At 48.2% G+C, this 12,560-nt stretch overlaps 1 protein-coding gene across 5 annotated transcripts in view; it reads right to left on the bottom strand.

Annotated features, from left to right (window-relative positions):
• Positions 1-12,560, bottom strand: part of Nav2 (neuron navigator 2) — a 364,237-nt gene that overhangs the window by 202,689 nt on the left and 148,988 nt on the right. For all 5 annotated transcript variants that reach the window (XM_029479481.1, XM_029479482.1, XM_029479483.1 and 2 more), the window contains exons 4-5: positions 10,373-10,445; positions 841-1,123 (exon numbers count right to left, since the gene is read on the bottom strand). In XM_029479481.1, coding sequence (XP_029335341.1) covers positions 841-1,123; positions 10,373-10,445 — 356 coding nt within the window. The remainder of the gene's footprint in view (positions 1-840; positions 1,124-10,372; positions 10,446-12,560) is intronic.

The following is a 12,560-nucleotide window of genomic DNA, read 5'->3' as shown; positions in this document are numbered from 1 at the left end:
TCCTCTCCTCTCCTCTCCTCTCCTCTCCTCTCCTCTCCTCTCCTCTCCTCTCCTCTCCTCTCTCCTCTCTTCTCTCCTCTCTTTTCTCTCTCTTTTCTCTCTCTCTCTCTCTCTCTCTCTCTCTCTCTCTCTCTCTCTCTCTTCCCTCCCCCTCATTGCTAGTCCATGCAGCTCTCCTATTTCACAAATTTCCATAATGCCAGTTGGATAATTAGATAATTAATTAAGGGGCCTCATTTACATCAGACCCATACCTCCTGGCTGTAAATACCCTGCCAGGTGGGAAACTGCACTTTTCATGGGGAAACACAGCTGCGACTCCAAGGTAGCTGAGGGTCAAGCAGCTTTGGGCTTGCTCTGCAGCTAGCAGGTGTTAAAAGGTCTAATGAGTTCAAGAAGCCTTCTGTACTGGTGGCTATGGGGAAGAGTGTTTTTCAGCACACATTCAATGAAATCAAGCAACCAATCAGACCAGTGGCGCTGGGTTTCGCTGCTAGCAACGGGCGGCTTAAAAGCAGTCAGTTGTCATGGGCATTTCTACTGGACTTTCTCCTGAATCAAAAGCTTTCCGGTTTTTAACCCATCAGTCTTTTTCTGCCATTAAAGCAAATGACTTGTGGGCGATCTTTTACCGAACAGCTTAGGAACATGCAGGCCTCTTCCTGGCCTGTATAAACACACATCTCCACTGGGTACAGAGGAGCCTTGCTGTATCTATCTTGAGGCCATGCTAGTTCCTTACAAATGAGAACCACAGACCACACAGGCTCCCTACACAGCTGGGAAGAAGGACACCTGAAGATGGATCGGCAGTGCCATCTGTCCCCGAGAGGAGCCCACCTGGACTGCATTTCCACTTGTGTCTTTCCTTGCTGATGTGAAACTGGCTGGAGGAGCTGACACGGGGCTTGGGGAGTGGCCAGCCCCTGATGCTGAGGAGTGCCAGCCTGGCACTGGGAAGGCGCCCCGGCCACCTGAGACCCGGCAGGTGGCAGAGGGGATGAGGAGAGGGGCTGCTTCTCAGGCTGCTGCTGCTGCTGTTGCTGCTGCTGCTGCTGCTGCTTGTATCGGGAGAGGCTGAAGAAGAGGCCTAGAATGGCCTTGAGGTTCCCATTTCTGATCTCTGCAAGACAATAGAGAGGTTCTCGTCACCAGAGGCATAAATGTGGGGAAAGGCAAACCTTGTCAAATCGATGGCGTGGTTGAAACTGCCATGACATTTTAAATGTGTTTAGGAAAACCTAATTTTGGATGCAACAGGCCCTCCCTTGTCTAAAATGGAAGTGACTTAGCATAGTCAACCTGCTTGTTGTTTTCACAAATAAAACTTAAGGTCCTTGCTTAACGTGTATCGGAGGTTTAAGAACCAATGTGCAAGAACACCTTTGCACAGACAGTTTAAGTAAAATGAGGATTCTTGGCAACCTTTCTTTTCCACCTTCCATGGGCTTCTTTAGCCCTACCTGAGTTTAACTCCTGAAGGTCCATTAAAATGGCTCCTAAACCACAGAGCAGTCAAGACTCCCCATGGGGTTGCAGTAGATGTACCAAGCAAGTCAGAACTGGCCGGCTGGTTGGTTGGCTGGCTGGCTGGCCGGCTGGCTGGCAAGGGCCAGGAGGACCTGCTCGAAAAGAATACCACTGAAAGAATGAGTGTCCTTCTCAAGACTGAGCCTGTGATCCGGGCAAGGCTGTGGATACGAGACCGCTCTCTGGCACTAGCAGAGGTACTATGGTCTAGCTCAATTGGGCAAGTCCACACTCTGAGGCTCAAGCCGCACAAAGCAGGCCAAGTAGCCACCACTGCATCCGAATCCGTTCTCTCCTCTACCCAGTCACCTTTTCAAACCCGCAGCTCCGTAACTTGAATTCAGGCTTTTGAGTGTGGGGTGAGAGTGTAAGAACCAGTCCCCATCAGGACTTCTGCAAAATGCTTCCTATATGAGAAGAAATTTGAACAGAGTGGGAAGAATTTTAAATTCCAGACGGTCCTTTTTAGATATTAAAATGCATTTGCCTCGAGGCATGCATAAAAAGCTGGGGCAAGGAATGAAATATTTATTCCGTACAGAAGCTGAGCATCCAACCTTTTATGTAGCATTTTTAACATCAGCTGCCAATGGCCAGAGGCTACACTGACCTCAAGGCGATGAAGTAGGGCCACCGAGAAAGAGGAACATCAGAGAAGAAAACCCAGAGAAGTGATATTCTCCACGTACACCCCCACCCCTACGCCTGCTATGCTGGGGAAAGGGTGCTAGCATAAAACAAGGCCAAGAAAGCTTTAAGGGGTCTTGTGAGAGGGTGAGAGTCAGCACCCCTGCTTGTATGGGGTGTGCAGGCCTCTGGCTGAGGAAACCTGCCCAGGAAGGCACAAGGGCATCCTCTAAGGTCCAACACAGGCAAGAATGTGTTGAAGGAAAAGTAATGTGTGCCTTCAGGACAAGCCATGTTCCCACAAGGAAGGAAGGGCAACCAGCCAGGCCTTAGGACCTGTGTCCAACCCTTCACCCCCAAGTTAGATTGGAACAAAGCATTTGTTTTGTCAAAGCACCCCTTTCAACTCAGGCTGTAAGGATAATGGTACACCCTTCCGGAAGGCAGTCTTCCCGCCACACTTGGTAAGCTAGCGGGTTCTGTGAAGGCTGACAGATGCAGCAGAGGATTTACAGAGTCTACACCTCTGGACTCCAGCCTGCGCTCTACCACCCACCAGCTGGGCAAGTCCCGCCATCTCTCCGGGCCTCTGAGGAAGCGCAAAACTTCCACAGCCGGCCCCAGTTTTACAGAGCAAATGACAACATCTATGTCAAGATTCTCTGCGTGCGGATAATGATGATCTCCACCACTCTTGGTGCTACAGGAAGAACACACCCCAGAACCCCAAGGAAAACAGCCATACAGCTTCCGGCTGCACGAGTAAGCCTCTCCTGGTGATGACTTTTCCAAAGTTACTATGCAAACTAGGATGTATTTATTACAGGGTTATTTGATGTGTCTGAGAGTATCCTGCAGGTATGACTGTGTGTGTGTGTGCACTGGATTTTTCTGTGCGTGTTTTCACGCTGTATGACTCAAAGCCTCTGTGACTTTGTGGCATACCCGTGGAGGTCAGGAAACAACTTGTGAAAGTCAGTGCTGAGGGCCTGCCTAAAGCAGTAGTGGCCATGTTCATATCGGCATCCAAAGCCAGACAACCCACTCAGTGCTTGTAGGCACCAAGAACTAAACTCGGGTCATCGGGCTTAGCAGCAAAAGGCCTGTACCTGCTAAGCCTTTTTCTCCAGCTCCAAACCATGCTACTGATATATGGGGTTCTTAATTATGCCACAATGAACGGTGAAAGTTAGGGCTGATCTAGTACCGTTGAGATGCCCAGGCATGGCTTATGGACTAACCCCTGTGACACAGATTCACAGAAAGTGTCAGAGGTCAGGGTGTGCTCCCTAGCTTTGCTGGGTAGCTCCAGCTGCTTTGTTCTCCAGTCCCAGGGACGGAAGGGGCTTCATTCAGTCCCCAGATGTCCTTATAAGTATGCATCACAGACTATGAGGCTGGGGGCAGGGAGTATGGCTCAGTGACTTCAGTCATGGGGCAACTAAAGCCAACAGTGAAGGACAGCACATCGCTGGTCATCACTTGGACAGAGACCTGAGTCAGGGATCAAATTCAGAAATTAATCAAGCATCAACATTCGAATGAACACCTATGAAGGGATGTGGCAGGGGCGATGGTAGAATGAGCCCTTAAAATATGAATTTATTGGAGAGATAATAGCTATTCTTAGAGAGGAAATCTATGTAAAATCTATTTGTGTGTGTGCGTGTGTGTGTGTGTGTGTGTATGTGTGTGTGTGTGCTTTTCCCAGGTTTCAGGATGGTGAGTAGTTTATGATTAGCAAGTTTTATGACTGACTAGTGTGTACCTCAAAGCTCACGGTGTCTGTCATTCAGACGCCCTGGACAGGGAGTACTTAAGGGGAAGCGGAAAGTCAGAAAGGCGGTGAGATTTCTCCAAGGTAGTAGTAAGCTTGGGGTGGGACTTGAATCCAGGTTTGGTGGTTTTTTTTTGTTTGTTTGTTTTTTTCTAGCTCAGGGGTTGGTTTCCCTAACACAGTGTGACTTGGCTTGCAAGCATGCCCATCCCATGTGGGGGGAATTTAAAAACAGACCGGATAATGTTTTATTTATTAAGGTAGCTCATGGGCATGTAGTCTTTTTTATTTTCCTGGTGTGTTCAACATTCCTTAACACATTTTAAAATAAACACAAGAAAAACAAAAGCGGGGTGTGTGTGTCAAGAAAAGCTAAAAAAGAAAATGAAAAAAACCTAGCAGCATGTCCCAGGGAGGGATCAGGGCCAGCTCCTCACAGTAGTAGACATGTCCGTATCAGCACCCAAAGTCAGACAGCCCACCCCGTGCAGCTGTCAGTACCGGGCTTGTAGCTCCTGTGGCCAGCAAGCCGTTTGCATCTCCTGTTTGCTTCTCTTTCCCCTAAAGCATCTCTACCAATCAGAGGTCAGGGTACCCCACACATTTTTCTTGGTACTTTTATTATAAAGATCATAGACTCATAAGCCAAGCCTGGGGCTTGAATCTCTTCAGTCCATTGCTTAAAGGCTCCGTGTTGTAAGACTCAAGGCCTCTGAGCCTCTGTTTCCTTACCCCACACCACACATCGAGTACATCTCAAGCTACCTTACCCGGGGATGTTCGAAGTGTGAAGAGAGGGGATGAGAAACTGAGTACCCAGCACCCGCAGTACCAACCCCGCTGTGTATTCAGAGCTCAGAACGCACAGGCCCTCTCTACCTGCAGCCGTCTCAGCTCCCTATCGGGGCTTTCCACCCAGAGGAAGCCTGAGTAGGCTCTACACCTCAGAGGCTAGGCTTGGAAGCATGCCCCTCCATCCTTTCTCTGAGGTCATACAAGAAAACCATCACAAATAACCTCGCAGTGGACAAAATTCAACCATAGCTTTCTTTCTGTTTTTTTTTTTTCAAATAAATTGAAGTATTATTACACACCCAGTGCATATACATAAAATTAAGTCTACAATCCAATAACTTGTAGTGAGTTTAACCCGTTCTAATATTAAAACATTTCTATTAATGCAATTTCCTGTATTCTGTGGCAATCAATCCCTAAACTCCCAGGCCCACCCGTGAATCTGCTTTCTGTGGAGATTTCCCTTTCCTGGACACTGTACGTAAATCATATAACTTGCAATCTTTTGTACTGGCTCCCTCTACTTAACATACTTGTTTGTTTCATATTTTTGTTTTTAACTTTATTTTTTATAGTACTAGGGATTGAATCTAGGGCCTTTCCCATTCTAGGCAAGCCTTCCACCACTGGACTGCATCAGCAGCCCTTAGCATAAGATTTGTACAGCCACGTTAGAACTATGCATTGGCTTTACAGCGCTGCATAGTGTATCACTGTATGGGCATACCATATTTTCCTTATTGGTTCCCCGGTTGATGCACTGTTAAATGTTGTTTTCAATATCACAAAGAACTCAACAGAGGTGAAAGCTCTAAAAGCCGTCTATCCTATCCTATGGGTGGTCCGTAACAGACAGTATCCCAAATAGCTAGAATTGTCTTCTGCCCACATTTCCAAATGGTATTTGTCTGGTGAACCAGTTCCATAGAGGAAGCTGAAAGACCACAAGAATGTTGACATTTTCCAAGGCTTTGGGAAGGGAGCCTCACTCTGCATGTGACTGGTCATGCTCACCCAGACCTCGTACACAGGTTAAAAATAGGAACACCCAGAGTGAGGTGCCTGCCCGGGAAGACTCTGGCCTGGCCACCTTCTTTTGAATGGAAGGCCAAACGGCACAGACCATTCTGTTTCAGAGATGTCAGAACACATACCTTCTCTGGTTTCTGCCTGGCCCCTCTGTTCCCACTGGCTTCTACTAATCCACTTAGACATAAGTACTAAATCCACTTAGACATAAGCACTAACTTACTGTAGATATAAGATAAATCTGTATAGATGATATAAGTAATGCCAGGCATGACTGCTAAGTCAAAAGATGGGTTGTTTTTTTCTTTTGTTTTGTGGTTTTAGTTTTTAGAGACAGGGTTTCACTATGTAGCCCTGGCTGTCCTGGAATTCCCTTTGTAGACCAGGCTGGCATCAAACTCAAAGAGATCTACCTGCTTCTGCCTCCCAAGTGCTGGGATTAAAAGTGTGTGCCATCATCAGCTGGCTTGTTTTGGGTTTTTGAGACAAACTCTCATATAGCCCAGTCTGGCCTGGATCTCAGTATACAACCAAAGGTGACCTTGAACTTGTGATATCCCTGGCCCTACACCTCAGAGGCTGGGCTTGGAAGCATGCCCCTCCATACTTTATATGGCCGGAGACTGAATCCCTGCTTCTTGCGTGTTAGGCACGCACTCTCCCAATAAGCATGTTACCAACAGAGACATCTCTGACAACATTATTTTGTTTCGACACCTTTTTTTGATAATGGAGTCTCACTATGTAAATGGAGTCTCACTATGTCTAACTTTGCTTGATACTCTCTAAATGGACCAAGCTGACATCAAATATTATAGACCTACAGGCTTTGCCCGGGATTAAAGGAGTGGCTACCACTCGGTGCTTGTTTTAAATTTTTTTTAATTAATTAGTTTATTTATTTATTTTGTTTTTTGAGACAGGGTTTCTCTGTGTAGCCCTGGCTGTCCTGGAACTCACTCTGTAGACCAGGCTGGCCTGGAACTCAGAAATCCACCTGCCTCTGCCTCCTAAGTGCTGGGATTAAAGGTATGCACCACCACCACCCGGCTGTTTTAAAATTTAAAAAAAAAATTTTATTTTATTTTTTTACTTAATCACTTTACACCCCGATCACTGGTCCTCTGAGCAGGGGTTGGGGGGAGGGGAAGGAATCCCAGTTGAGTCAGGAAGTCCTGTACATCAGAATAGCAATATGAACAAACCTGCCCCAGAGAGGTGGGACGATTTTGAGTCAAAGCATAAGGAAGGGGGCATTGTAGAGGGTAATTATGAAACTCCTGTTCAAGTCCCGCCAGCCTGTGGGTCTGTGCCTGGCTCCCAGTGATGAGCCAGCTGTATAACTGCCTCAGACCACCCAACCACCCGCCCTGCTCTGGAGGCCCTGTGTCCCACCAATGGCACCATTTGTGGGGAAGAGGGGAGAAGCTCAAAGAAGCAGAGCCTGTGGGAACCCTTGTTCAGAAGAGCATAAATTGCCCCTCACTGCCACACTTTGTTGATGTGAGGACGGTCAGTGGACACACGCCTGCCTGTTCCCTGCGCTCAGAGGCAACAGAGTCACTTCCTGCTCTCCCACCCAAGATGTAAGGAGTACCAAGTGGACAACTGATTTCCCAAGAAAGGCACGCACACCTTCAGGAGCCACCTAGAAGCGTTGCCTGGGACTGCCGAGTCCAGGCCCTCCCACTGGCCTCTGCCCACGTTCAGAGTCACCTGTAATGTCAGAAAATCATCATAGTGGGTTTTTTTTTCTTTTTAAATAATGTTGTTTTAATGTCTTTTGTTTTCCCTTTGAAGCCAACTGATTGCCGCAGGCTCCTCTTGAGAAGCAGCTAGCAGCTGGAAAGCCCCACAGATACACCTCCGCCCTTTCCCAGTGATTACAGTTGGCTCTGGACCGACCGACCGGGCGGGCGGGCCGTGCGCACCTGTCCCGCAGTGCCGGGGTAGTGCAGGCCTGCCCCGACCTGTCTTTAGAGAGCCACAGAGAACCTTTGTTCCAGGCCCAGACAGCGGGTGCCCAGGGGCAGTCGCTACTGCGATAGTCCACAGAGGTGATGCTGGTCTGAGTGGCCCCCTGGCCCACACCTCCTGCTCTCTTCACGCCCTTAAAGCTCTAGCCCCTTCTCTTTGCTCTTGGAGATGTGCCAGAGTCTGCCAGTTTAAGCCTGCCCTGCCCTGGGGTGATGTTTTAAGATCTGCCCTGCCCACAGTCCGTCCAGACTCCACCTGTCATATCTGACAACCTGTTCTGGGAGAGGGGTGGGAGTTGGGGGGGTGGGGGTGCACTTCCTGGGAATATCTGGACTTTGCTCTTCCAGTCCATCCTCCCCTGTGGTGGCGAAGCAGGGGCCGAGAATGAGGTGTACTCCATTGAGGGCTAGGCACTCTGGGTACTGTTTGGGGTACCTAGCTCTGTAAGATGACTGTGACTAACAAGAGCTGTGCTTGTGGAAGTGCAGTGCCCAGTGCAGTTTTTTTTTTTTAAAAAACAAAACAAACAAACAAAACCAAAACAAAACAAAACCCACAGATGCCCTGCTTGTATAGCCTGGGTGTCGTCCAAGAGATAGGGCTGCGTCTCTAGCTTTTCCAGGGTGAACTGGCACTTATTAGAGATGTCACTCATAATCTGTCTTTGTGTGTGGTGTGTTCCTGTGTGTGCACATGGGTGTGTCCATGCACTCTCATTACCGGACCTAAAGCTTACCACCTGGCTAACTGTCCAGTTACCCCCTGTCACCAACCTCTATCTTCCTCAACTCCAAATCCTAGGTGTTCGGGCAAATCGTGAGAAGCCATAAGCAGTGGGGCCCCGCTCAGGTCTTCATGCTCGCACAAAAAGCACTTCAGCCACTGAGCCATCTCCTGGCCCAATTCAGCTTCCAGCCAGCTTCTCCATCAATAACCATGAGTCCTGTAAACTCTACGTTCAGCCGTGAGAACAGGAGCCAATGCAGACAAGCCCAGCAGAGCACAGTCAGTATCTATTCGGTAAATACTTCCTGTAAAGGCATCTATGCCTTCTGAGTATAAGAGAAGGAAGAACAAATGAAGCAGAGAGGCAGACAACAGGCAGCTGCTAAGTGGCCAGAGTTCTCCTCCAGGCCTCAGGAAGGAGGCAAGACTGCACAACTCTGTAAAAGTCCCTGCAGGTGCTCTCCTGGGAGAATAGAGACCTGCACCATTCCTAGACACTAAGAGGAACATGCTGTGCCACCTACTGGTCATCACAGGAATAGCACAGAAATTGTACACTGAATTTGTGTCTACTACTGACGGTTCCAACAATGTACACTAAACCCAAAGATGAGACTCATAGCTAAGGCAAGGGCAACCTTCTAAGGATTTTTCTGTAAGTCCTGAGATTAAGGTTGGCTAAGCTACCCCTGAGATTCATGGAACCGATGACCAGACCTGCCCAAGGAGAATTACAACCCTTTTCTGACACATTCCACACAGTCACACTATGGATGTAGAAGCCGTGGATGCCACCCACCTCCAACATGGAGGAGACAACAGTTCAGAAACACAGCCAGATAGATGATCCAAGCTTTCATCTCTTCGAAAAGACAAGGCTTAAGCCCATGCAGAACCCATGAGGTCTGCTAACTTACTTACCTACTCCATCTGTGGACTCCAGCTTACTGCTCCCTCAGCCCCACCCCAGCTTCCAGGGCCAACACTCCCTTACATCTTTTCAGAGCACACTCCTGCTATGCCAGGAGGAACAACTGCATTGCCCCGACTGCACTACCTGTTCCGGGGAAAACTGGAGGCAGGTGCAGCCTAATGAGCTGGGAAGATGCCTGGCCTATGGCAGCTTCAGAGCCTGCAGCTGCCTGTGTTTACAAACAGGGGGAGGGGGAAGGAAGGGGAGAGAGCAAAGGGGGGAAGGGAGGGAGGGAGAGAGAGAGAAAGAGAGAGAAAGATAGATAGATAGATAGATAGATAGAGAGAGAGAGAGAGAGAGAGAGAGAGAGAGAGAGAGAGAGATTCCAGGTGGAAGTGTTGCCTGAGGAGGTAGATAATTCTGGCCAGCGGACTCCAAACTATTATCCCATCTAACAACACTCCACTAGCAGACACTGTTGATGCTAATTAGCCACCAAATCCAAGTTAATTAAAAGCCAATCGGGAGGTTAAAAGGTGGTAGTGTGTTTGCAAACCTCACTCTCTGTCTTCAAGAGCAAGGTGAGATGTCACCAGCAAGGACTAAGCGGTTCCCTTGGGCGCGGGATGGTTGGACTTGGTTCTGTGGTTGGATATTCTCTTTCCCACAGATAATGGCTGGTTGATAACCTGCTGCGCCATGGGACAGGGAATCAGTGTTGTTGAAGCAGCAACTTTTCTAACTGGAGCAGCGAGCTCCCATTCTCTTCCCCCACACCCTCTGTGGCATGCAGATGTGGCGTGCTCACAGGGCTGCATTCTTAGAGTGATCTGAGAACTGTGAGAAAGTTAGTAACGTCAACTGTGCCTGAAAGGGCACCCAGCCAGGACAGCCCACCGGCACCCCTGGTCAGGACTGCAGCAATTGATTGTTAGGTAACAGGTGGGCCTTAACAGGTGGGTATCGCAAATGACGAAAAGGCGTGGGCCCTGACTCACCTTCTGCAGACAGCCCCTGGGTGTTGATTCCCTTAGCTGCCAGGAAATTCAAGCAGGCATCTATGTTTTCAATCTAGAGGGGAAAAACACAAGACACGTTTAATAACCATTCAGCTTTCTCCAGACCTACTCACGAGGAACCAACTGCAAGCAGAATGCACTCAAATCGACCAATGAGATAGACGGGAGCGACGAGGTTAGGACTCTCAAAGCGCTGTCTGTACTAGCGCAGGAAGCAGTTACTTAATATCCTAACCACACGGTGCCAGAAGTCGAGGCCTTGGATTGCTTGCAGATGCCAAAAATAACCAGGGCGGAATGAGATCTCTCATCTTGATCAATGTCACCACAGTGTGATCCTCAAAGCCGGAGCAGTTGCCAGTAACACGGAGGTGGAGATGAAATTGATAGACCCACCCATCCTCCAGTTGCTGGGGGGAAATTTCCAGTCAGTAAAGAAGCAGGCAGTCAGATGTCCACATGGTGAGCGGCAGTTTCAGCAGGAACCAGGGTTTACCCACAAAATTCTCAGCCTGGCAGGCATTGCAGGTGACCACAGAGTCCCATGACCTCTGGGATGCCGCTGTCCTTTGTCCTCTCTGTGGCAAGGATAGAGCTACCAGCCGGAGTCTGGGAGGCTGCCTGTGTTTGCTAGTGTTGACACCAAGGCCAAGGGCAAATCGATGTCAGGCCTTGAACAAAAAAGCAATTAGGTCATTCCCAAAGGTCTGATTTGACTTCGGCTGTCAGGCCTAATTACTTTTTTTGTTTTAAAGGAGAATATCCTGGCTTGATGAATGTCTCTGGTGACCAAAAGTAAAAGAAACAGCTTTTGCCTGGGCACAGCGACCTTTGGACATCACAGAATTTGCACTACACAGTGCCAGTTCCACCACTCCCATCCACAACTAATTCCTGTAATGGGATTTCCCAGACTCTTCAATGTTTATATGCGCTCAACCCAGTATGTATGCCACAGAGTTTATTCTAAATTAACAGAGGACTGCCTTTCACAATGAGCATATTGTCCTTCTCCCCACTCTCAGGCAATGTCTTGATGGCTCTAGCTGGCGAGAGTGTTTTAGTTTAATAGCTCCGAGCACAGCTTGGCTCTGGGCTGGTCCTCATGAATTTGATTCATCCTCCTCTATGAAGTAGACTTCATTCTGCCACTGACTTCTGGCATTCTCCCTTTCCACTCCAGCTTGTAGATCTGCTCCTACCTCCTGAGGTCTTGGATTCCAGGAGGGTGTTAAAACATCGAACAAATTCCATGCTTTTATCGTGGTCTCACAGGGAGGGTGGTTCCCACGGTGGTGGTGGTGGCTCCCACCGTTTAACTCATTAAACGGTGACTGAAACTGTGCCATCTTAGAAGAGCCCACACAGCCTCCAGCTAGAAGTAACTCTCTCCAGGGAACCCCCTTTTTTATTTATTTGTTTATTATATGTGTATGAGTACACTGTAGCTGCCTTCAGACACATCAGAAGAGGGCATTGAATCCCATTACAGATGGTTGGGAGCCACTATGTGGTTGCTGGGATTTGAACTCAGGACCTCTGGAGGAACAGTCAGTGCTCTTAATTGCTGAGCCATCTCCCCAGCCCCACCTTTGTTAAAACCCAGGTTCCCACTCCTTGCAGCCCACCTTGAAGGTCCTCCCCAGGCTGCTGTATAATCATGAGACCACTAAGTCCGAGCACCTTAGAGGGAAATGACAGTGGGGAGAGAGGAAGAGATCCCTTCCTGAACCCTATCACATGGTGTGTGGAGGGTGACCTGCTCCCATTTGAAAATATAGTAAGAGTTAGATTTCCAAATCCTGTTTTACCCTATTACAAAATCTTGCTTGTAAGAGAAAATATTAGTCATAAAAAGAGAACACTGTCTATGATGGTTTTGTTTCTATTTATACAGCAAAACACATAATAGAAGATTATGGGCCCACAAAGAAGCACTGTTGTATAGACAAATACATGTAATATGTGTTTACACACATACACACACACACACACACACACACACACTTATTTAAAGAGAGGCTGTTATTATGTTGCCCAGTATAAACTTGAACCTCTCAAGCAAGCCTCCTGCCTCAATCTTTATCTATTTATTTATTTATTTATTTATTTGAGACAGGGTTTCTCTGTATAGCCCTGGCTGTCCTGGAACTCACTTTGTAGACCA

Source organism: Mus caroli, chromosome 7 (genome assembly GCF_900094665.2).
Source record: "Mus caroli chromosome 7, CAROLI_EIJ_v1.1, whole genome shotgun sequence".
Taxonomy (NCBI): domain Eukaryota; kingdom Metazoa; phylum Chordata; class Mammalia; order Rodentia; family Muridae; genus Mus; species Mus caroli.
This window is presented reverse-complemented; position numbering and strand designations above follow the sequence as displayed.